The 25314-nt window shown below is 53.9% G+C and overlaps 1 protein-coding gene across 1 annotated transcript in view; it reads right to left on the reverse strand.

Moving 5' to 3' along the window:
* Window positions 1–15291: 15291 nt before the first annotated feature.
* The window catches only part of MAN1C1 (mannosidase alpha class 1C member 1), a 131941-nt gene continuing 121918 nt past the window's right edge, over window positions 15292–25314 (reverse strand). Inside the window, exons 9-12 of the mRNA XM_029230604.1 lie at window positions 20960–21179; window positions 18293–18465; window positions 17033–17148; window positions 15292–16055 (exon numbers count right to left, since the gene is read on the reverse strand). Coding sequence (XP_029086437.1) covers window positions 15935–16055; window positions 17033–17148; window positions 18293–18465; window positions 20960–21179 — 630 coding nt within the window. The 3' untranslated portion in view covers window positions 15292–15934. The remainder of the gene's footprint in view (window positions 16056–17032; window positions 17149–18292; window positions 18466–20959; window positions 21180–25314) is intronic.

A 25314-nucleotide genomic window follows, 5' to 3' on the forward strand; every position in this document is an offset into this window, starting at 1 on the left:
GGACCGGGGCTGGACGGCTCGCACTCGCCCGGCCGGGCCCGGCCCATGGCGGCAGCTCGCGGCGGCTCCGGACGGGTGGCCGGGGACGCTGACCCGCGGGCGGCGCGGGCGCGGGCGGGGCCGGGGGCGGGCCTGGGCGCCGGGGCGGGGCGGGCTGGGGCGCGGGGTCCGGCGCACAGCGGGTTCAGTGGGCGCACGAGTCCGTAAGGGGGCGCCGGGACCCCTGCTCCACAGGCCCCTTCCTGCCAGTCGGTGCCTCCTTCTTGTACTTGGTCTCCGAAAACGAAACCGGGCCTCCGCGTCTCATCTTGCCTGGCGGAGCCGGGAGTACTTCCAGGCGGAGGACTGGGAGAAGGAGGGGCTGGGCCGGGGTGGGGAGGACACGCACAGCCGAAGCTTTCCCTGGGAAGGGGCTCAGGGGCCGCCAGACCTGTGTCCACCTTTCTTGACAGATGTGAGGGAGGCCAGAGAAGGGCACTGCCGTCCTCCAGCGGCCGCCGGGCACCCCACTCTCCATCCTTATCCCACCTGCTTGCTAAAAGGTCTTCAGTCATCTAGAAACAGAAAAGCTCCGAAGTTCAACCCTCCCTATTCCCTTCATGGTCCGGCTGGAAGGCCACCACTGCCAGTTCATCAGGGATGGGAACTACCTGATTAAGGCCAACACAGGTGGTGCAGCCCTGAACCCTCACCCGCGGGGCCAAAGTTTCCTCGCCTATAAGGAGGATTCAAAGAGGCCCTTCTGTGGGTTGTGGGGAAGACGAAATACCCGGGTTGGCAGGGGTGGTGGTTCCCAGGCGCAAGGCAAGACCGGCTGTGAGTTACCCGCTCTCCCCTGCTGGACCTGCCCTGGCCACAGGAGTGGTTTTTACGGAGAACAACACTTGGAGGAGGGCCTTGGGAATAGAGGCGAGTGGAGTCTGAGGAAGTTCTTTCAAGTCCCCAGAAACCTTGGTTCCACTGGGCCTCTCTTCTGTTATATCAAGGCCCCAGGAGGCCGGGGATGGCTTTGCGTGCATTTCCCACCAGAGGGCAGCAGCTGCCAAAGCCTCTAGACAAGAACCCCGAGCCCAGGGGAGCAGCGGTGCTGCACGTGCACCTCCCAGGTCTGGGATGTCAGGGGGGATTTAAAAGGTACTGAGCACCCACTCTGTGCTGGCCTTGGCGCTGGGAGATTCATGCCGTCTCATTTTGTCCTCAAGCCACACAGTGACGTGAGGTTTGTTTGTCTCATTTTAAAATTGAGGAGCCTGGGAATTCTCTGGCGATCCAGAGGTTAGGACTCTGCGTTTTCACTGCCGGGGCCCAGGTTCGATCCCTGATCGGGAAACTAAGATCCCGCAAGCTGTGAGGCAAGGACATCATCATTATCATCATAAAATAAAATTGAGGAGCCTTAGCCCTGGCGCTCAGGTCTATCTGAGTCCAAATCTCTTGCCATGCTGCCTCCTAGGGGATGGTCCAAACGACTGAGTGCGGGGAGGGGCTGGTCTCTACCACCACTTCTGTCCTTCATGGGTAACCAGCCATGATAGCGCCATGTGGGCAGGGCCCTACCTTTCCAGTGACCATGCGTGACCCAGCACATCATGGGCACTCCCATGTCTTTTGGGTGATTTGCCTCCCAGGGACCAAGAGTTGGGGGGGTGCCCAGCTCTGGCTCCATATCCTCGAAGGGACCCATTGAGGGCCTGACATCTAGTGTTGGCTTCCGAAGGCGTCCAACGGTGCCACTTCCAACTCATTACCGCTAATGTTTGGGGACACCTTGCATACGACAGATGCTATTAGAAAACCAAATTCCATTCTATCAGGAAGCAAAGCTAACAGAGCACAGAGCAGGTTAGGTGGGAAGATTGATGAGCCAAGGCCCCTGGAAAATAAATGAGGGAAGTTTTCTTTGCCAGGTTACTTTTACTTGTTACACTTGCTTTTTGTTAAAGACACAGACACCCCACTGGTCTCAGTGGCCCAGGGCTGGAGAGATGTGGCTGAGACTGGGAGGGGCGTGTGTCTCAAAGCTCAAGGGGTTTCTGGAGGGGAGGGGTGGGCTTGCAGGATTTGAATCAGGTCAGTGAGCCTCTGGGAAAAGGGTCAATCTTGGGACCCAGCTCTGGGGAGACGTCAGCTCTGGGCCTTGGCGCTGGAGCAGGGCTGGGTGTCCTTCTGTTCCCAGGAGGGCTTGCCTCCAAACCAAGGGCCAGGGCACAGCAGGACAGAGCCTTGAAAGACTGGGCCAGCGGGGCAGTTGTGGCCAGCGCCCTACAGGAGCTCTTTGGCACCTTGTCTCTGGCCCCTGAGAGGGCAAGGGTGGTATTTGGTAGTAGCAGCAATTGGAAACTGCACCAAGGTAAGTGGCACATTGGCCATGTCCTTGAGGAGCTCACCGGTTAGCAGGGGCATCACTCATTCACCCATTCAACACATAGTTATTGAGGGTTTTCTGTGCTCTGTTCTGGCATTGGGGATCCGTCGGAGAGGAAAGTGGAGTCTGGTCTTCTAGACAAGTATCCTCCAGGGATACGCTGACTCCCTGGAGGTGAGTGCTCGGCAAGAGGGATGTACGCAGGGGAGGGTCCCCCTGACTGTCGGCAGGGGTCAGGAGAGGCTTCACGGAGTTGAAGTCCAGGCGGGCCTGAGTTCAGGAGGTCACCAGCCGGAGCCCTGGGAAGAGCATTCCAGGGACTGGAAGAACAGAGGCAAAGGCCTGGGGCACGTCCATGGGATTGTGAGGACGCAGTCCAGTGGTTCTGGGCAGAGGGACTGAGGGTGGTGTGAAGGGAGAGGATGCAGGAAAGACAGGCTGGGCTCCACCCAGCGTGTGGAAATTTTGGGCTTCATCCTGGAGACAATGCAGTCACCAGAAGTGGTTCCACCAGAAGTGGAACGTTGCACCTCCAGGCACCTTCAGACTGCTGAGGGCGGCTCCCTGCCCACGGTGTCCCTGCTTCTGCCTCGAGGCACAGGAGTTCCGCTTCGAGCCGGGGGGTCGGTGTAAATACTCCCCAAACTCCACCCGCCCACAGGAAGAGGAGGGAGGGCCGGGCCTTGCTGTAGCCTTGGTGGCAGGGTCACTGCCTCAAGCCCTGGCCATGGTTCTTTCTCTCTCACACACACAACCACACCCGCCTGCCTTTTGGAAGCATCCTCTTTTTTTCTGCTTCCTGTCTCCCAGGGTTAGCTCGCCAGGAACGAGTCTCTCTCCGGCAGGAGGCTCTGCCACCCTCCAGGCAGTAAGACGAAATTAGGATTTTCTACACTAGCTCTACTGAGATAATAAACCGGTGGGGGTGGGAGTGAGGTTGGGGGGTAGCAAGAGCCATGTGGCTCTGTGTTTCTCCCCTATCGTCTGAGACCTTGGAGAGTCAGAGGGGTGATTCGCCTCAGACCCAGCAGTAACATCTTGGCAGTCAGTAATAGGACCGGCATTCCAAATGGGAGCAAAGTGTCACTTGGGAAAACTGAGGCTTCTGGTGCCATTGCAGGAGTGGCTTTACCTGTCTGGACCCCATGGGCCTCTCAACACACTCAGTATCTACTCTGTGCCGGCAGCTAGGCTACGTCCCAGGAGCCCAGTAACGAAGAAGACAGACAGGGTACTTCCTCCCTGGGAGCTAAATATTCTAGTAGGAGGAGCGAGGTGATGAACACACAGAGAAGATAATTTCGGATAATGGTGAGCACGAAGGGGTAAAACAAGGTGCTACAGAGTGACACAGGTGGGGGTAGGTGACTTCAGCTAGGAGGTAACACTTACATTGCAACCTGAGTGAAAAGAAGAGGCCACAGCTCTGTGGAGAATGGAGGAAAGGGCATCCCAGGCAGAGGGAAGAAGAAACAAGTTTCCTCTTCCTGCCTGGGATGCCCCTTCCTCTTCTGGGCAAAAGCCCAGGGGTAGAAACAAGCTTGGTGTGTTCAAGAAACATGAAGAAGGCAGAGTGAGTTATTGGGAGAGTGACAGGAGAAAAGCTTGGTGACAGAGGCTGGGGCCATGTCATCAAGGAGCTTGCAGGCCATGGCAACAAGTTTCACTTAGATATAATGGGAGACCATCATAAGGTTTTAAGCAGGGGAGTGACATGTGATTTGTTTTTAAAAAGACCTTTTTAGTAGCCAAAAAAGAGAAACAACCCAGATTTCGATTCATGAGTGGATAAACAAAATGTGGTATCGCCGTACAATGGGTATTATTCAATTAAAAGAATTGAAGTGCTGATGTGTGTTACAGTGTGAACAAACCTCAAAAACATTATACTGAATGAAAGAACTGAATGAAAGAAGCCAGACACAGAGACCACATACTGTATGATTCCATTCATGTGAAATGTCCAGAATGGGTAGATCTACAAAGACAGAAAGTACATTAGTGGTTGCCTGGGGCTGGAGTGGGGAAGGGGAGGAGGGAGGACAGGGAGTGTCGGCTGAGGGCTACAAGGCTTCTTTCGGGGGTATGAAATGTTCTAAAATTAGATTATGGTGATGGTTGTACAACTCTGTGAATATACTAAAAAATATGAATTGTCTGCTCTAAATGGGTGAATTTTATGGCATATAAATTATAAACCAATAGAGCATTTAAAAAATTTTATTTATTTAATTTATTTATTTTTGGCTGCGTAGGGTCTTCGTTGCTGCGTGTGGGCTTTCTCTAGTTGCAGCGCGTGGGGGCTACTCTTTGTTGCGGTGCCCGTGCTTCTCACTGCGGTGGCTTCTCTTGTTGTGGAGCATGGGCTCTAGGCACATGGGCTTCAGTAGTTGTGGTGCGCGGGCTCAGTAGTTGTGGCACACGGGCTTAGTTGCTCTGCGGCATGTGGGATCTTCCCGGACCAGGGCTTGAACCCCTGTCCCCTGCATTGGCAGGCGGATTCTTAGCCACTGCGCCACCAGGGAAGTCCCCGGTAAAGCATTTTTAAAAAAGACCGTTCTGGTTTCTGGGTAAAGGATAGACTGAGGGGAGCAAGAGTGGAAAGAGGGAGACAGGAGGCTCGTTCAGCTCCCAGCCCTTAGATGTCAGGGCCTGGGCTCCTGGAGAGAGGTGGGAGGATGCGGCCAACGACGTGGTGGCTGATGAGAGACAGGGCTTGCTGATGGGTCAGAGGAGGGTGGTGAGAGCAAAGACAAGCATTGGGTTGGGCTTGAGCTCCGGTAGACGGTGGTGCCATTCCCGAGGTGGGGAAGCCTGAGAGGCCCGGGCTGGGGGGAGCTGGGTCGGGGCTGCAGCGTGGAGATGCCTGAGCTGCCCGTGTGGAGCAAAGCATGAAGCTGTCAGGGAGGCAGTGTGTGGGAGTCTGGAGCTGCAGGGGGTCAATGCCTGCGCTAGAAACTTGGGAGTCCCCAGCCTCTGGATGACATCTAAAGCCACCAGATTCAATGAGATCTCAAAGGAGAGAGAAGAGGCCTTTGGCCTGTGTGGCCACAGCAGCTGTATGTGGCCACAAATGTGGCCGAGCCTTGGAATGCTGAGGGGCTTTGGCTGGACTCACAGGCGCGGGGCTGGGGCTGTGATTAGCCAGAAAATAGATTGATTGTAGGGGTCACGACAGCCTTTGGCTAGACTCTCATGCTGTCCAGGCAGAGAGAGATTTCCTGGGGTCAGGACGGCCCCTGGGACTCTGCCCACATGCACTGCTTTATTCTCAGCATCACTAGCCTGGCTGCCACCAGCATCGCCTGGGGCCTTTGAATAGAGACCAGAGCCCAGCCCGACCCCCACCCCAGTTGGTTTGGAGCGTTTTCCCAAGCGCACCAGCGATTCTGAGGCACAGTCAGGGTTGAGAATCACCGGGCTCAGCGAGCACTAGCTGAGTTTTCCTCTCTGGGATTTTTGGAGTGCTAAGCATTGAATGTCAAATCCGGAAGAATTTTTCCTTTTTATAAAACCACCCTCCCCGCGATCCTGTTGCTCATTCAGGACTGGAAGCTGAGAGTTTCAAATGCAAAGACAGCCAAGTTCCACACAAGCTACAGAAAATGAATCTGACATTTGGGGGCCTTTCAACAGTGTCAGGTACAGGAAGATGGCGTTAACAGCCCCACGCTCGGCTCCTCGTGTCTGTTTTGAACTGTGGCCACGGAGAGAACTAGGGGTTGGGGTCAACCTCCCAGTTTGCCCAGGACTGAGGGTCACTCACTATGAACAGCTGCAAAGTCCCAGGCCAGCTGGGATGAGCCGGCCGCCCTACAAGGGACGGACATATGTTAGGTGCCTCCAGGATGCTTTATTTCATAAGCTCTGATCTTAGTTGTGTACTTCAGAGGTTTTAACCACAAAGGATAGAAAAGGGCTTTATGATGGCCAGACAAAAAGTATGAGGGCCCTTATTATATAGGAGATAAATCGTTATACATTGTCTCTTACAAATTGAGACAGAGGAAAACTCAGTGGAATTTTTATAATTCAAAGACCAAGAAGGGAATTAAAAGATTTTGTGCTGAAATTAGCGGTGGACGAGGTCAGCATAGAATTCACTCTGGGGATGGCAGGTATTGACAGGAAGCAGCAGGAGGGGGTTTTCCGGGGGCTGGGAATGTTCTGTCTTGATGGGGGAGGTGGTCATAAGGGCTGTACACGGGTCAACATTTCCTGAGCTGTGAATTTAAAATTACTGTCCTTTACACGTGTTACTGGATTACATTAAACCTCAATCGAAAAGGTTTCATTATTATTTTTTTTAGTAAACATTCCTGTGACATTAGGCAATTTTCAATTTTCAACTGTTTTTCACTCTATTTTCAGTTTGGGGGGGCTAAATAAAAAATAATAAGTTACCACCCCTCCCCAAAAAAGTTTTTTTTTAAAAAGTTTCATTTAAAAACTCAAGGAGAAACAGGACTGATTTGAAGCAGAAAAATGAAAGTAAAATGAAGGAAGACATGGTGATTGAGGTGGAGCAAGGGAGAGATTTCCTTAAGGGCAGGGTGAGCGCAGAGACAAAGATGAAAAGGGAAGAGGGGGCTGCCAGTCTCTCAAGATGGGAGCAAGGGGTTGGAGGCACTGGAAGTGTTCCTCAATGGGAGGGATCCTGGAGAGATTTAACAGAGACAGAGGCAGGATCTCAGAGAGCACTGTCAGATGTTCCCCGGAGAGCCAGGGGCAGGGCACCCCTCTGGGGGCCCTTAAAGCCACGGTGGGCGGCAGCAGTCAAGGTGGACCCCTTGGCCAGCAGGTGAGCGCTGGGCAGAGAAGGTGTGGAGGCCACATGGTGATTGTAGGTGGGCAGCCATGTGGCAGAGGGAAAGCCCTGGAAATGTGCGGAGTCAGGACCATCCGGGAAGTGCTGGGAAGACTCCAAGGCAGAGCTGGGTGGGGGGATGGCGTGGGCAGGTGGGTGGAATCCAGGCCTGTGGGGGACGCCCATGGCAGGCCATCTCCTGGCCGGCATTCCCCACGGGGAGGGGGTGAAGGCGGACAAAGTATTGTGTTTGAGACCCAGAGCCCAACTTGACTTCGTACCTGCCACAAACCCAGAAGGTTCCAAAGAGAAAAGAGAGGAAGGCCCTGGACCCCACAAACAGCCTTGGTTCCGCTTGTACAAGGGAAGGAGGAGAGCCATCTTAGTAAGAGGCTTCTATTTTTAAAAAACACAGCTGGGCTTCCTTGAAAGGAGTGGGGGTGGGGGGGGTGGGGGTGGGGGGGGGAGCAGAGTGGAGTGGAAGCTGCAGGAACGAAGGTCAAAGGACAGCTCTGGTGGCTTGAAGTCTCCCAGGCCCGAGATCGGAAGAGTCCAGAGGCTGAGGACGGGCCGCAGGAACACATGGCAGAGGGCACTGGCCTCTCTCTGCGCTCCTGGGGGCACTGGTTCCAGAAGCTTCTGCTTAGGAACCCAAGAATGGTTTTCCACTGAGACAGATGTAAGGGGAAAAAAAGAATTCTTAGGCCTCTCCACTCGGAAGTGAGAGGAAACTTTCAAAATGGAAAGTAGGTCGTCTCACGCCCCAGCTTCAAACCCTTCCTAGCTTCTTGCTGCTGTTAGGTTAAAATCAAACTCCGCCCAGTTCTAGAGGCCTGCAGGGTGGAGCCCCGTCTGTCCGACCTCTTCCAGCCGGTAGGACAGCGCCTCCCCCTGGCTTGCTAGCTTCCCGCTCCTCAGACACACTAGAACTTCCCACCCCTGAGCCTTTGCACTCGCTGTTCCCTCTGCCTGGGATGCTCTGTCACACGTGTCAGCTCCCCTGACCTCCCCATCTCTGTCCCCACCCCGTTACTCTCACATGTCCCCTGTCTGTGGCCTCCGCCTGCACTCACCTTACAGATATGTTTACATGTCGGCCACTAGCCTGGAAGCCCCGTGGGAAGAGCCACCTTGTCTGTCTTGTTTTCAGCTGCAGTTTTAGCGCCTTGCTCATTGCGCAGCAGAGATGGTTAACGGTTATTTGTTGAATTACAAAGCCTGGAGGATTCCAGAACAGTGCCCAGGGCAGCAGCAATGAGCCCCATAACCCAACCTTAAGAACTTACTGGATAGAGAAATGCAGAGAGAAAAGCACAGATGGCCTGGTAGGGAATGGACCTGTTACAAATGTGGGGTCTCCTGCACATAGGAGGGGTGGAGAATGTGACCTGGGCAGGGCCCGCACTCCAATCAGCAGTGGGCGCCAGCAACCAGGAGCAAAGGTACCTAGTCATTAAAAATATGCAGAGTCGTGCCTGGAGAGGGTCCCAGGCAGGTCCTAAGGCCTAGGACTGCCACAGTTGAAATTCTCTAAAGAATTTCAGAAGACGGAAGTATCCCTAATGCCTCCGTCCTTGGGAGGAGGCCAAGCATGTACAGGGTTTCTCCTCCAGGTTAGAGGAAGTGGCCCTCGATGCTACACCACCTGGCCCCTGGAAGGACTGAGGCTTTTCTCCACCTGGGACTCTCTGTCACTGTTCCAGCCCCTGCATGATGAGGGCATCATGGGTCTGGATTAGCAGGGCTCTGGAGCATCATCTTGCAGGGATGACAGCCAGAGAAAGAGGAGTTTGCTTGTAGATTCTAACCTCTGGCTGTTGCTGGGATTCTTCACGTCCTACTGAGTCTGACCCCAGAAAAGCAAGATGCTCCAGAAACTCAGGGTCAGGTTAATTCAACATTGGAGGAGGTGACAGGGCCACCCCCAGTGATGTAGGAGATGGTTCTTCAGCTGCAGCTGTAGGAACCCCAACATCTGAGAGGGCCTGACATCTAAGGAAAAAAACTGAGCAGAATTTTTATTCTGGTCAAGACTGTGCAGCATAAAACTTGGAGAAGGAGGTGCCTGGACTTCAATTTCCTTGGGTTTCAGTTTCTGTGACAAAGAGATTTCATTGTGAATTTTATTTTATTTATATTTTGAGGAGAGAATTAAGTGATCGGAGGGTGTTCCTGTTGTTCAAAGAGGGGGCAGTCTTCTTCTTCTTTTTCTTTGGTTTATGGCAGAACCTCTGATAAGCCACACATGCAGAATTGAGGCAGGAGTGATATGGGATGGAGACTGACCAGGCATACGTTTTGCTCTGGGGTGTCGGGTGGCCTTGGAGGTCAGCCAGCATCGGTTCTCCCACCTCTGCCTGAGTGAGAGTCACCAGAGGGCTTATTACAAACAGGCTGCTGGGCGCCCCCAGAGCTGCTGATTCAGTGGGTCTGGGGCGGGGCCTGAGAATGTGCATTTCTAACAAGCTGCCAGGTGCTGCTGGTGCTGCGACCCAGTTCCACACTCTGGGAGCCACGGATCTAATGACTGTCCAGTTATGAATCATTCTGTGGGCCAGCGCAGAATCCGCACCCCCCCCCCACCTTCCAGGTCTCAGGGGACTGGCGGTGAGGGGCTCCTGATGGAGCTGGGACTATCTGGGTCATCTCCCCACAAACACACCCCCCACCGGGAGACAGCCAACCCCTGATGACTGCCAGGTTGGCCAATAAATCCTAAGGCTTAGGAGAGGGAAGTCAAGGGGTGTCTTTGTGTGTGTGTGTGTATGTGTGTGCACGTGAGTGGGTGTGATTGGGTGTTTGTGCATGTGTATATGTGTGAGTGGGTGTGTGCATGTGAGGGTGTACATGTGTGCGAGTGTGTATGTGTGTGCATGCGAATGCATGCGTATGTATGTGTGTGTGTGAGTGTGTGTGTGTGTGAAACCTTTCCCTCTACTCGGCATGCTCTCATCTTCGCCCCCAGATTGGGGACGTCCCCACGTGGAGGGTGATAAGCGCTCTGGCCTGTCTCCCCACTCTCTCCATGGGACGAGACGTGGACTAATCAAATCAGCTTCCTCCTCCGTAAACAGCTGCAGGCCTCGCCTCCCTTCCAAAGTTGTAGGAAGGATTCAGGGTCTCCATGAAGAGGAAAGATGGAAAGGACCTCAAACGCCCTCCAAAGCAGAGACCCCACTCTGCCAGCGTCCTGGGCAAGCTCTCAGCATCTTCTCCAGCCCTCCACCCCCGCCTGAGCATCCTTCACAAGCAGGCTGCCCCTGGAAGCCCTTGGACAGCCTATAAATCTTCATCCCAATTTCCCTATTTTCCAGATTCAGCGCTAACGGCAATGTACTTGTTCTATGCGAAAAACAGAAAATGTTCAGATTTATTGCTTTGAGAGTTTGGTCTGTCTCTTGGGCCTGGTTGATGCGGTTTCCTCCAAGTTTCATAGCATTTTGTTAAAAAAATAATAATAATTTTTGACAGCAGTGTTTTGCCTCACATTTACGCACGGTTTATAGTTTAAGAAGAGGGTTCACATAATAACGATAACAATCATCGCTATATATATTGAGTTCCTACACTAAGGAGCTCAATTCACCCTTGAAACCACCCTCCCTTTCCACAGATGGAAAAGCAGAGGCTCAGGGAAGTTAAGGGGCTTGCCCAAGGTCACACAGCCCAGAGAAAGGGCAGGGTGGAGCTGAACCCAGGTCCATTCGGTTTTGGCCTGTGTTCCTCCTCTCCTGGCCTGCCCTTCCGCCTTTCTTATCGTCAACCTGACTGAATGCACGCCAACCTGCAGATAAACAGTGAGAAAAAACACCAAACAAAGCAAAAACCAGGGACTTTTGCAGAAAACAGAGGCTGGAATGCATATAAAAATAACCACGTATGTTCAAGGGAATCGTCCGGTCCCCAAACAATATGTGTTTTTTCTGTTTGTTTTTTTTTTTGCGATACGCGGGCCTCCCACTGCCGCGGCCTCTCCCGTTGCGGAGCACAGGCTCTGGACATGCAGGCCCAGTAGCCGTGGCTCACAGGCCCAGCTGCTCCGTGGCATGCGGAATTCTCCCGGACCGGGGCACGAACCCAAGCCCCCTGCATCGGCAGGCAGACTCCCAACCACTGCGCCACCAGAGAAGCCCCCAAACAATATGTTTTGTGCTAAGATTCTTTCTGTAACGATGCAGGTGGTGGAGGCTCCAGTGGGGCAGGGAGTCAGCGAGCAGAGGACTGGCTCTCTGAGCTCTAAGGCTGCACTGTCCAAATGGCGGCCGGTAACCACACACGTGGCTATTTAAATTTAATTAAAATGAAATAAAAATTTAGTACTTCAATTGCATTTGCCACATTTTAAGTGCTCCGTATCCACATGTGGCCACCCTTTTGGACAGCAGTTCAAATATTCACCCTTTTGAACATTTCCATCATCACAGAACGTTCTACTGGGCAGCATTGCTCTAAGCCCCCAGTGAGCCTGCCCCTGTCTTATCTTGACTGTCCTGGAGGAGCGGGAACCACTGGCGTAGGTGATAGACGCCTGTTCTGAGGTAGGTCCCTCTGTAGCCAAGGTGCCGATAGATGCCATCCCAGCACCCAAGCCCTTCTACTTTTTTCTGGAGAAGCTACAACTCCAGGGATGCACTTAAAGGGCAGAAACTAAAGGAGTGGCCATTCATTGAGGCCGTGCTACTCAAAGTGTGGTTCAAGGACCGGCAGCAGCAGCATCTCCTGGGAGCTTGTTATAAACACTCCATGCCAGACCCACTGAATAAGAACCTGCATTTTAATAAAACCCCCAGGTGATTCAGGTGCACATTCAAATTTGAGAAGCTCTGACTTAAGAGACAGGCTGAGTGGGATCAAAATATTGTCCCAAATATAGGAAACCAATCAGATATTTTTAGATACAAAAAAGAGCATCTGCAACCTGTCCCCCCACTAGCGTGTGATTAAGCGTGAGTCACAGAGGGCTGAGCATCTCTGCGCCACGTGATCCATCAGCATACTTCTAAGGTTAGCTCCCTGTGGAGGAGCTGGCCCATTCCCTACAGCTAGCACCTTCTTAAGCCATGATGGGGTCACCTCTCCAAAGTAAAGAGAACAGAACTAAGACTCACATCCTGGATCTCAGGGATGCTGCCTTTAAAACAGCTTTTCTATTTTTGCCTTTCTTACCAACGCGTTTGGCTTTTGAACTTTGCAAATTGCCAAAGACACAATGCAGTGTATAAAGCCAGTCTGAACAAACATACAGTCCCTTAAAGGGAGGCGTCTTGCAAAGGGCTGTGTCCCCCCTTCCCAGGGACGTGATGCCCCGCATGCCCCAGTGCCTAAAACCAGGTGCTAGTGAAGCTTTCTGGGAAGGAACCAGCATCAAGCCCATCCATGAAGAAAACAGGTGAAAAAGGTGGTTCCACCTGCGGCAAAGGCAAACACGAGGCTTGAGACTCTGGCAGCACGCTGCCCCCCCCCCCCCAGCTGGGGGTGGAAGGGTCTGCTTTGGGAATGGTTCCTGAGCTCCGATGCCTCCTTCAGTGAGGATGACTCATCCCTTAATTCCTCTCTCCTCTCAGTCTGCCTTGGGTCTTACTTATTTTTATCCCCGGAATGGAGTTAAGTTGCCCAAAGCATGATATTTCTCCACCTGCAAGGGCTTTCCTGGAGGATGAATTTTAAAATATTCATTTTTACAGCTTGCTCCCAGCGATAACGCAGAAGACAAGAATGCCGTGGGGAGGAGCGGGGACAGCGACACAGGCCCAGCGGGGAAGCCTGGGGTCTTGGGGAACTGCTAAGTGGCTCTGCCCTGGAGAGACATTCCAGGGACTGACTCCAAGGATTTGGACCGGGGAAAATGGAACGGGTCCAGTATGCCTTCATAGCTCTCTTATAATGCTGAAAAAAATTAAAGTCACGCCTGAGAACAGTCCTGCTGTTTTTGCTCTGCCAGCAGGCAGGTCTGTTATTTTGGTAGCAAGCCTCATTTTTTTCTCCAGGGAACAGCATTTGGCCCATTACATGGGGTCTCGGTGGGCCTGTCAGTCAAGATGCCTTGCCCTCCCTTTGGCTGGAGGCACGTGACTCAGACCAGACCATTTGGAAGCTCACGTCCTTGAAAAGAGACACAGTAGCATCTGGAGCGAACATCTGGATTCACCCGTCCTGGTGGTGGTGCCTGGGGAGGCTGCCTCCTGGTTCTTGCAAACTGGATCCGTGGCCAAATCAAATCCTCTTCCTTGTCCTTCTTTGTTTGTTTTTTTTGTTTGTTTGTTTTCTTTTTGGTTTTTTTTTTGTGGTACATGGGCCCTCACTGTTGTGGCCTCTCCCATTGAGGAGCACAGGCTCCGGATGCGCAGGCTCAGCGGCCATGGCTCACGGGCCCAGCCGCTCCGCAGCATGTGGGATCTTCCTGGACCGGGGCATGAACCCACGTCCCCTGCATCAGCAGGCAGACTCTCAACCACTGCGCCACCAGGGAAGCCCTGCCTAGTCCTTCTTGATGTCTGGCTGTTCACTCTCCTGAGATTCCATGAGCCACTCCAAAGCATTTTAATTCTTTTTTTTTGCTTAAGTTAGAGTTGGTTTCTATTATTTGTAGCTAAAAATCTAAACTGACACAAACCCAAATGCCCAACAATTGGGGTCAGATCCAGAAAGTGTGATACAGCCCATGATGGAACACTACACAACCAGGTACAGCAATGAGATAAATGTATGTTGACGTGGAAAGATGTTCATAATATAGCATTTGGTGCAGAGCAGATTATAACAAAACAGGATGCCACAGTTGACACCATGTTTGCAGAATACACTCTGTACCTTCATAGAGAAATATCTAGAAGAAAATGTAACAGTATTTATTCTGGAGGGTAGGAAGGTGAATGATTTTTCTTTCAGCTTATCATAAAGATAAGCTTTCTAACCTTTCTATAATACCTGTGTAATCAATTTTGTGTTTTGCTTTTTAAAAAATGGGCCCTAGCAGGTCACTGGAGCCATACTATCTTGGTGCCTGTCAAGAGTGAAGTGGTTTTCTGGGTTCAGGCAGCAACTTATTTACCAAATGCCCGGGCTCCTGCTATAGCCACAGCTTCCCTGTAGCTCTAACTACTGCTTAAGAACATGCCGGAAGCATCTGAGTCTCCAGAACAAGGAAGCAGCACTTCCCACAGCTCCAGGGCACCAGCAGCATCCCACTTAGGAGAACCTTGTGAGGTGGAGGGTCTGCTCTCTGCCTGATGGAAAAGAGCAGCTCAGGGAGACAGGTGACCTGCCCAGGTTCCCACAGTGAGGGTTTAAAGCCAGGTCACCTGGCCCAGGGCCCCAACACCCCAGGGGCTACTCAAGTTCACTAACAGCCAAAATGAAGTGGCTGAGCCTGGGGAAGGACTCGGTATTATCCTGTGAAGTCAGCTGTGTGGACACGCTGCAAAGGGGTGAGGGTGAGGGAGGGGAAGCTCTCTCCTCAGTGTTGGGGCCTGACCTCCTTGCCCTGCAGAACGGCCTCCTCCCGGGGGTGACGGTCAGGAGGAGAGTGGATCTGTGGGATAGTCTTACCTTCCAGCTCTCAGCTTGAAGGTCATCTGCTCAGAGAGGCTCTCCTTGACCCTCTAAGGCAGGTCCAGACATTAGTGTCTCAGCCTGCTTGTCTCCTTTGGAGCACTTCACGTAACTTGCAGTCATTCTCCTTCATGGTCTGTGTGTCCCTGCTTGGCTATATGCTCCCTGAGGGCGGGGCTTATGACTGTCCCACCCACAGCTGCGTCCCCACGTCTGGTCCCCTGCAGGCACTCACCAAGTATCTGCTGAATGATGGAATAGATGAACCCTGGACTGGGGTGGTGAGCAAACCCTAGGGGTTTCACCTCTGCCTTTACTGGCTGTGGGACCTCAGGCAAGTTGCTGCTCCTCTCTGGGCCTCTCCCAAGGCTTGATGTAAGTATAAATATCCAGCTTCATTTAAAGGGTTGCCCTCACCCTTCCTGAATATATTAGGACCAATTCAAGGGAAGGTAATAGAAGTTGGCATCTTTATACCTTAAATCAACTGCTGGTTGATCATTCCTTCTGATGATAGCATTGCAGTGGCCTCCCCAGGAGTCACTGATGTGCGATGAACCCAATTGTATTTCTTATTCAATAAACTCCTTTATTGTAACTTTACAGAATTTTCCATTACAATACTGAAAACAGCACTAGTGATTCGTAACACTTAGGCCCAAATCAAAGGGGAACCCCTCCTCAAATTATAAGGTAAATGACACATAATTGAACATATAGTAAACGTTGGGCAAAAGGAATTCAAAATATAGAAAATGGGGTCAAGGTTTTGTGTGTGTGTGTGCAAACACTTTAAGGTTTAGTTTATTGGAGGACACCATTTCTGAAAGCACATGATTTTGAAAACTATATTTAAAATCTGTGAGAAAACACAACTGTAGAGAAAAGGCAAAATCAAGCAAAAACCAAAAAACCTCCAAAACGAAAGGAAGTGAATCAAATCCACGAGGCTGCAATGCAAACCTCCGGTGCTTTGGCCCTGGAATGGCAAGTGAGCAGGTTTCATAGACATTCTCCGTGGAAAGGAACGTCTGGGCCTGGTGTGACATCGCTGTGTCTCCGAGTCCTGTCTCCTCACAGAGGAAAAGAAGTTGCTCGTCCAACACATCTGCCGGGTCTGCCAGGCAGGGGCCCACATCTCCAATCCGTTTGAGAACAGCCCCAGATCCCGTAAAGGTGGTCCTGGAGCACAAGGCGACGGGTGGTGGGAGTCAGGCCCCGCCCCTGCCAGAGCTGTCCGGGTGGCTCACGGGGAGCGGGTGGGCCTCCGTGTTGAATACCCAGTCTTCCAGCGAGAGCATGTCATCTTCAGAGAACAGAAGATAGAGATACCTATGCCCCGGCAGGGAGGGGAGCAAGACACAGCCTGTCAGCGCTCTGGGGAAGGGGCCACCCACTGGGAAGGAATCGCAGGGGCCTCTGTGACTGGCCTGTGCCCAAGGGCGCAGGGAGGTCGGAGACCCCAAATCTGCCCGGAGGGCTCATCCCCAGGAAGGAGCTGTGGACGCCGAGGGGAGCACTGAGCTTTAGGTCAGACAGAACCGGTTCATCCTGGCTCTGCCCCAGCCCCCGCTCTGTACCTCCCCCTCAACCAGCTTCCCTCAGGTGCTTTCCCCACCTGGCCCTCTTAGGACCCTGTGTGGCCTAGATTCTCTCTTTTTTTTTTGCAGGGAGGCCTGAGGGCTACCCCAGGACTCGGCCTGCTTCCTTATGTACCAGGAGACTCGACACTCAAGTAGATGTCCGGGCGCTAAAATGCACAGGGAGTCGTGACTCCAGAACTGCAGGTTTCCAAGCCATGGGGGTTTTTAATGGAAGGAACAGACCATCCAATCCATCCTAAAGAGCTAAAGCACAAGGGGACTGCTTTAGGGAACAGCGAGGAAACGAGGAGGCCAACTTTCACCCCAAGAAAGGAGGGGAACAGCACAGCAGCTCAACTGCAGCAGTGACCGGGCTTGACACCATCATGGTTATTACTCTGCCCATTTTACAGAAGGGCACAGTTTCAGAGGACTTAAGTAACTTGAGGAGACAGGTTAAAGAAGTTAACTTCTCACATAGCTAATGCTTAGGGGGGTGGAGTCCAGCCCAGCCTCACTCTGCGTGGAGAAACTGGCCTGGCCCAAGGCCCACCCCTGGATCCCAAGCCTCCATCCCTCTTGGGCCCCCCTCCTGGGACAGCAGAACTTGACTGATGGTGAAGGAAGGGACTGCTGCCCCCTGCCCCTCCCCTCTGCCCCCTCCCCCTTCCCTAAGAAAAGCCCGAGTTGCCCTCTGGGAAGAACACCAGCCGACCCCCGACTCACTTTAGTGTCTCCGCTAGAAAGAAAGTCTGCTGCTTGTTGTCGTGGTCGGGAACCTTACTGTATACGTCTTGGATCCCAGAGAACCCGGCTTCTGTCCGACAGTATTTCTCCAGGGCCTGAAGGAAAGGAAGGCAGCCATGGTGTGGGGAGAGGAGAGGCCCCCCCCAAGATTCACGCCTGCCCAGCTCTCGAACAGGCAGGCCCTCCCACCCCTTGGCTGGGGACCCCAGCGTTGGTGGGGGCAGCAGGCCGAATTCCTGCCGTCACCACGCTCCCTGGGCCCACGCGGAGAACTTAGTCCCTGCCCGGCCTGAGCGCTTCACCTGGTGTGAACTTAGAGGAAGCTTCTCTGCCTCTCGGGGAACTAGGCTGACCTGACAGACTCACCCACAGTGGTGGACAGAGGTCAGGGAAGGGGCTGGTGATGTTTGCGGGCTGGGATTTGGGGACTGGACTTGGCACGCCCCAGGGATTCCCTGTAGAGATGTAGGCCCTGGGCCAGAGGCTGTGCCTGCCTTTTGTACAGAAATGCAAGTTGTACCCACTGAGGGTCTGTGGGTGGGGCCGAGGAGCACAAAACACTTGGCTTTCAAAGGTCAAGAACCAGGGTCTTCAGGAAAGCAGAGGGATTCTGGCCAATGAAGCATGTCAGGGAGCCTGAACAGGGCCCACGCCCCAGCTGAGCACGTGCTCTGGGAGTGTGGCTCTCCCCACCAAGTCTGTGCCTCCGAGAGCAGTGGGCCTGGGGGAGAACAGCAGAGAAAGCTTGGCATCCATCCAAGAACCTTCTGGAATCCCCACCCCTGCCTTTGATACCTGCCCCAAAGAAGGAAGGGGATTGGGGGAGCAGAGCCCAGAGAGGGGGCTGCCCAGGGCTGGGCTAGCTTCGGGGAGAGGAGGGAGGTGAGCTGGCAGCCCGTTCCTGTTTGAGAGGAGAAATCCGAAGTCACCTGTCCAGGCTTCAGCGTCGGAGAGCTGTGACCACGCGTGTGCTGGGCCACCTCTGACTGCTGCCCTGCGTCCGCCCCGCTCAGTTTGCTGACATTATTGGGCACTCAGAACACTCTTCACGAGTTCCTGGCCTGCTCCTGGCCGGCTGGGGACTCTTGGCTCTGCAACCAAACCTTGACCCTTTGCACTCTCAACTTTAGCTAGATGCCAGCCTGGCTTGCCCTTCCTCTTGGGTTTGGACCCTGACTGTGAATTCTCAAGGGCACCTGCCACCAGTTCACCACACTCCCCCTGTGCCCCGCCACTCACCATCACCACTTCCCAGCCCCACTCCCTGTAGATGGGGTCGTGGGTCTGCCGCCACAGGTACATGTAACTCTCCACCACCTCGGGCCGCAGGATGTAGTAGCTCTCGCTCGTCTGCGTGGCCACGGCCTCTCTGCCTGAGTTAAACCAGAAGGCTTCGGGCCCCAGTTTGGTATCTGCAAGAATGACCAACCAGGGGGCCTGGGTCAGACCTCCCACCTCCTGCTCTTCAGGATCCCAGTGCCCCAGGAGAGACGGAAGTGGCGTGGTAGCCCTGGCCGGGGCCAGCTGGTGATGGGCTGGCATGGGCTGGCCAAAGCAACGCCCTTAGGCCTCGAAACGTCTGCAGTTTAGACCCTGAGAATCCAAATGAACTTCCCAGCAGTCCGGGGAGACAAAAGTTTGGGTGAGACATTAGCCCTGCAGGATGTTAACCAGTGCTCAGCCAAAAAGGGGTTGTAGTTTTAAGCACATTTGGGGAACAGTGGGTTAAACAAAGTGAAAGCCTCCTGTCTACAGGACTTACCAGACCCTTTAATTTGCTAATATTGCAATGATGCTTCTCCACAGACCCCCTTTCTCTGGGAACTGCTTTTGACACGTCCCAGAACCAGCCTTCCAGGGCTGACAGTTTGGGAGACTGCTGAGGTGGAGATGAGGGAAGATTCGCCCAGAAGGCACGTATTCAGGCAGAGGGAGCTGAATAAAGAAGGCCTGACGAGGTCTGGGTTTTGTTGTCATTGTTTGGTTTCGGTCAGTTTGCTGCTGTTCCTGTTTTCTGGATGACCACCATTATAACCACCACTGCAGCCACCATTTAGGAGTTCAAGGGCTGTGCTGGGTGCTTTACATACATTTATTGCAATCCTTAAAAAATGTTGTTTTGGTAAGGCAGATACTTTTACCTGCCTCTCGCGCATGTGGAAACTGAGGATCAGAGAGGCTATGTAATTTGTCCAAGGTAACACAGCAAGTTGTGGCCGAGCTGGGATGTGACCCTGGATCTGTCTGATGCCCTTTCCCCAGGCTGTCCTCTCTCTCTTTCTCCCCTGGGTCTGACTCTTTAGGTCCAAAATTTAGGGTATGTGGGTCAGATCATCCTCCCTTTAATGCCTGCATATCCTGTCAGGTCAGCGGAGGGCCCAGCTCTGGTCCTAATGTGGGCCCCCCACCTCCCATTAGGGCTCAGGACCCCACGAGGTCCTGGGCTGCTTTTTCTCAGAGACATATTGGAGCTTTGCAGGACATCCTACTCATTCATGGAGGGCTTCATGGAAGAGGAATTAGGCAGATCCTGGCTCCTCTGATCCTCTCAGATGGCACAGCTGCTCTTGGCCATCAGAACACAGCCGTTTCGCCAAGCTGCTAATGGGGTGAGGGCAAGAGCGATTGCTGCAGCCATCCATGGACGAGCCGGGCTGGTTGTAACAACATGCTTTACTAAGCGGACTGTCTTTTATGGTCTGGGCTGATTGTCCCCGACAAATAGCAAGCTTTTTATTATTCCTGAGATTTCCTATTTGTTTGTGGTGCTGGCAGAGATAGCTCTTTGAGGGGAATTGAAGACCGGTTTTAAGGACCCACTGCGAATTGCTGGCTTCCTGAAAACAGCTCCAGGAGCTCTGGATTCCACTGGCGTGCTCACAGACACGTTTTCGGTGGACTGCTAACAAACGCCTCCCATGCTGCTGGCTGAAGGCACGGGCCAAGCACTTACTGTGGGGCCCAGGAGACCTGTGTTATTGTTCCCATTGAACAGATGAGAAAACAGAGGCCACCAGCTGCTGAGCGGCAGAGTGGCATTTGAGCCAGGATCTTTTACTGCAGATCTTAGGTCCTCTCCTCCAACCAAGGCTGGGTTTACAACTCAGAGCGGTGGGCCCCTTCTGGGGTCAGGGGGGCCCGGGGCTTTTTCTGAGGGGTGTTGTTTGGAAAGGCAGCACACAAGATGGGGCTGGGCATCAGGAGACCTGGGTTCTAGCCCCGGCTTAGCTACTCATACACGGTGTGGCTTTGGCTAAGCCAGGTCCCCGCTCTGGGCTGACTCAGCTTCCCCGCGTGTAAAATGAGGAGTTGGGTTCACATCCTCTCGTGCGGCTCCTGAGTCTAGTGTTTGACAGGGCTGCGGTGAGTGCTGGCGGGGATGGTGCAGAAGCTCTCAAGCTTTCCGGGGGTCTTGGATCAGAGGGTGATTACGGGGCGGTGCCAGGAGGTGGTGAGACCCTCTGAATGGGAGCGTTCCAGGGAGGAAAGGCAGAGATACGTTTAGGGGTAAGGGCTCAGGGAGAAGGAATTTGCTAAAGGCTCAGGAAGCCAATGTTTCTGCCTCAGGGGCTGGAGGACCCTCTGCTCTGAGCCCCTCACATGGGAACTTGGCCGGGTCATCTCTGAGCCTCAGTTTCCTCATCTGTGTTGTGAGGGTCAGCGATGATGTATGTCAAGTGCTGAATGACACCCGGCACACACAATGTGCTAACACAGCACCGCGTTCCCTTTAACTGAGGGCACAGTCTCTGTGTGTGTATAGCGCACCCCTCATTCAAATTCCGGGTAACCTCCAAGGTGGGGCTTCCCTAGGTCCGTGTATTCCCTCCACTCTCCTGGTCTTTCCAGTTCCTCCTGGTGTCTAGCCTCAGTCTTTCCTGCTGCCCCTTCCCCTGGCAGGGTTACCTGAGCGGGCGTACGATTCGTGGCACGTCTTGGTGATCTGGGCTGCGAGCTCTCGGTAGCGGGCCCTCTTTTCTTCCTGGGCATCTTCAGCGCCGAGGGCGATCATGCCCCCGGAGAAACAGGCCAGGTGCCCCATCTTGTGGTCCAGAATCCCCCCTCGCCACTCAGCAATGTAGGTCAGCCCCCCGGGAGAGACATTCAGCAAGTGGGTCTCTATTGCCTGGGAGCAAGGTGGGGATTGGGCGGGGAGGAAGGGCATGGGAGGGTACAGAGAAGGGAAGGGAGAGGACGGAAAATGAACATTTTGGAGACGGCAGCAAGTGCAGCTCTGTCGAGCCCTCCATCCCAGACAAAGGAGGCCTGCTGACCTTGGCTGGGGGCGGTCCCTGATGGGGCTGGTGGGAGGTTCTGCCACTCACCCAGCTGAGGCCTGGTGCTTGCTGGGGGGCTTGGACACAAGGCAGCTCCCCAGGGCCAGTCTCTTACACAGACTTTTAAAACTTCTACATTCAAAAAATTTGGGGGGGCTTCCCTGGTGGCGCGGTGGTTGAGAGTCCGCCTGCCGATGCAGGTCACACGGGTTCGTGCCCCGGTCCGGGAAGATCCCACGTGCCGTGGAGCGGCTGGGCCCGTGAGCCATGGCCGCTGAGCCTGTGCGTCTGGAGCCTGTGCTCCGCAACGGGAGAGGCCACAACAGTGAGAGGCCCGCGTACCGCCAAAAAAAAAAAAGTTTTGGAAAAAATATCTTTAAAAATTATTATCAATCTCCATTATATCCTCTGTTAGGGAATCTTAACCTGAAGCCCAGTTGGCCTGTGGATGGGCTGGAAGGGGTCCAGAGTGCCCCTAAAATTGTATGTGACACTTTAGGGCATTTTCATGGGAAGAGGGTCCGTAATATTTGATCAGATTCTCAAAAAGGACCACAGACAATAACAGCTGCTCTCTACAGACCCTTACCACAGGCTTCCTCATTTAATGCTCACAAAAAGCCAGGCACATGGGCTGTAGTGCCCTCTCTAGACACAGGGGGTGTTGAGTGGCGTGTCCCAGGTCACCCACCACACCACGGTCAGGACAAGGACCCCCAGATGCCCAAGCCCGCCTCCTTCCATTACCCAATGGCTGCTCCTTTTGGTGGCAAGGGGCTTTCAGAGCCCTCCCCTGGTCCCCCAAGAGGTGATGCTGTTGGGAAAGACTCCCAGGATGTTGGGGGGTATAGGTGTCAGGCCATCGCGCCCCTGACTGCCTGCCATTAGTCCCTTGGGAGCCGTGGAGACTGAGGTGATGGCGGCAGCCACCCACACAGCTGCAAGGCTGGACTCGATGGGTCCTAATCCAGGGCGGAGCCTCTGGGGCCCTGGCCAGGCCTCTGCCTCCACTCTTGCCCTCCCGTCTATCCTCTGGGGTGGGCGGGCGGTGGGGTGCACTCTGTACGTAGTGGACCTGACTGCGTCTTGGGTCTGTTTAATGCTCTCCCATGGTTTCCAAGTGCCCTCAGACGAAAGTCCAGCAGGGCCTCCGAGACTCCCTGATGTACACCCTGAGGTTTAACCTGATGCCACGGACATGGCTCCTGGGTGTAGACTCTGGTTCAAACCCCACCTCCACCAGTTCCGAGCTGTGTGACATTGCGCAGGTTCTGTGTTCTCTCTGTGCCTCAATTTCCTCATGTATAATATGGGGCTGAGAGCATGAACCACTTCACAGGGTTGTGAGGATTCAGCGGGATGCGTCTGCAGAGCTGAGCATATATTTCTTCGCACAGAGAGGCCTCAGTAAGTGCTGGCTATTATGAGTCCTCTCCAGTCTGCCCCCGCCCCCGTCCCCACTCCAGCCACGCCGCAGGCCTCGTTTCATTCCTGTGCCCCCTCCCCCAGTGAACATTTCGTGAGCGCCTCCAGCACTGTGCTCCATGCAGGGAATACAGCCCTGAAGACGGGTCTGGACCTGGACTCAGCGAGCTCACCCATGGGCACAGAGACGTCCCAACAAAAGCAAATACACCCGAGAATCCCAATTTGTGATCAACATTCTGAATGAAACAAATTAAGGGGATGAGGCAGAAAAAAGCTCGGGGAGGAGGTCCTACTTTGCGGAGTGTGGCCAGAGAAGGTCTCTGCGCTGGTGGCCTCCACGAAGACCTTTTCTTCCTGCCTCGGGGCTTTGCGGCAACTACTGCTTCTCCCCCAAAACCCCATCGCAGCTCTGCTACCTCTAGCTCTGCGTCTGAGCCCCTCCAGGATGCCTCTTCCTTGGTGAGAACACCCCAGAGTCTAAACCACTGTGGCCCCATTATGCTACTACCCTGTTTTCTTTCTACGAGGTGCCGTTCCCACCTGTGTGCGCCTATGTGTATACATTTCTGTGGAACGTCTGACTTTGTCCCAGGACTCTGAGTGCCAGGTGACGGCAGAAGCCACCACTACCATCCTCCAGCCAGTGCCTGGCATGTGGGAGGTGCTCAAACAACATTCGTTTCTCGATCTGTCTTGTCCTTTGCCCTCTGCTGTAAGGCCCAGGCCGGTGGGCTGCCTGCAGAACCCTCACTGAGCAGCAGATGGGGAAGCTCTGATGAAGAGACTGGCGCGCCAGGGCACCTGCTCCCTGTGGGGAGGAGCACGGAGGCAGCCTGGAGGGCTGCCGCGTCTGGGCCGGGCCCTGGCTCCTGGGCAGAGCTGGGTCCACAGTAGCTGCTCGGCGTCGCTAAGGGTGCTGGTGCGGGAGGGGTGGCAGGGCTAGTCCTGGGCACAGAAACCTGGTTCATTTATCACTGCCAGCACTGGGGAGAGGACACAGACATCCGGGGAGATCCCAGGAAGCTTCAAACTGTAGCTGGAAATCTGTACCTTCAAGACTGTCTCCCACTAGTTATTTCTATTTGGGGTTAACCCCAAGCTAAGTAGGTGTGGTAAAGAGGAAATGGTAGGCCAGTCTCTCTTTGAGGATATAATTTAGACAAGCAAATGCAAAGGTAAAAAACAAAAGCCCCAAGCCTTTCTAAAACCCTTAGCAAAACACAAGATAGCACGGTCGGGCAACCGACTGGTAAAAAGGCTAAAATCATAGCAAGAGACATAGTAGAGAGCTGAGTTTGAATCCCAGCTCTGCAATTTGAGAGTTGGGTGACTTTGGGCAAGTTACTTCCCTTTGCTGAAGACTCCCTTTCCTCAACTGTAAAATCGGAATAATAATTCCTGGGATGGTTATGAAGCTACTCAAAGACGCTGGCTAAGCGCCTGGCACTGACGGTTCCTTCCTCTACCTCCTGGAGCGCACCCCATCTGCGCACTTCTGAGAGGGCCTTCAGGCCAGCCAGGCTCCCCTGCAATTTGGCAGCTGGTGAGTAGAGGCAGGGGCCCCGGATCCGGAGTCAGCGAGACCCGTGTTTGCGTCCTGGCTCTGCCATGTTGCTGGGTGACCTTGGGCCTTTCGGAGCCTCAGTTTCATCACCTGCAAGAAGGGGCTAACTAAGGCCAGGCGCCCAGCGCACCTGCCCGGAGGAGGCCACAGGGACGGAAGCTCCCTGTTCTTCTTGCGGACCCTCCTCCGTGACCCCGGGGTGTGCCCAGCTGATCTGTCTGAAGCCCTCACACCCACCCTAGCTGGACACTGGTCTAACCCACATACTGGAGCCCCCAGGGCAGCTTTCAAGGTTATTGCCGGGGCCCCAGCCCAGAGGTTCTGATGTCACCTTGTTGGGGTGCAGCCTGGGCATTGGGGTTTTACAGCTCCCCAGGTGATTTTTAACATGCCAACAAGGCTGACAACCACCAGAACATTCTTCAAAGCCCCAAACTCGCCAGAGGCCCAGCCTTTACCCAGGGTCAGAGACATTTCAGGCTCTTCACTGGGGAGATAAAATGTGGGAGCAAAGCTGAGTTCTAGCCTGTTCGATCGAGTACTTCTATAAAACTCCCCGTTTGCTTAAATAATTTGTGGCCATTTCTTCCCTTGAAGCCTCAACTACAGTGTTCCCTGAGGGCTGGGAACTGGGCTGCTCGTGGACTTTATGTTTACTCTGCAAGGAAGGCAGAAAGGGCAGAAGGGGCCTCTCCAGGCGGCACACCTGGCCACCGCTGAACCTGACCGCTAATCCTTGACAGGAGCCGCAGACTGCAGTGGAAGCTCAGCTCAGAAGCCTGGAGTGGACGGGGCTGAGCCAGACTGAGCTGGGACAGGAATCCTGGGACCTGCTTCATGACTCAGGTCTTGGTGCCAGGTCTTGGGCAGGGAAAACTCATCACTGAGCCCACAGTTTAAAGGACCCACGGCTCTGGAGGCCTGTTCCAATGTGCCTCCTTTAAGGACTACCATTCCTGGCCGGATTCATGCGATCAGAGTGTAGCTAGATA

Source organism: Monodon monoceros, unplaced genomic scaffold, assembly GCF_005190385.1.
Source record: "Monodon monoceros isolate NGI ecotype Baffin Bay Population unplaced genomic scaffold, NGI_Narwhal_1 Super_Scaffold_18, whole genome shotgun sequence".
NCBI classification, from domain to species: Eukaryota; Metazoa; Chordata; class Mammalia; order Artiodactyla; family Monodontidae; genus Monodon; species Monodon monoceros.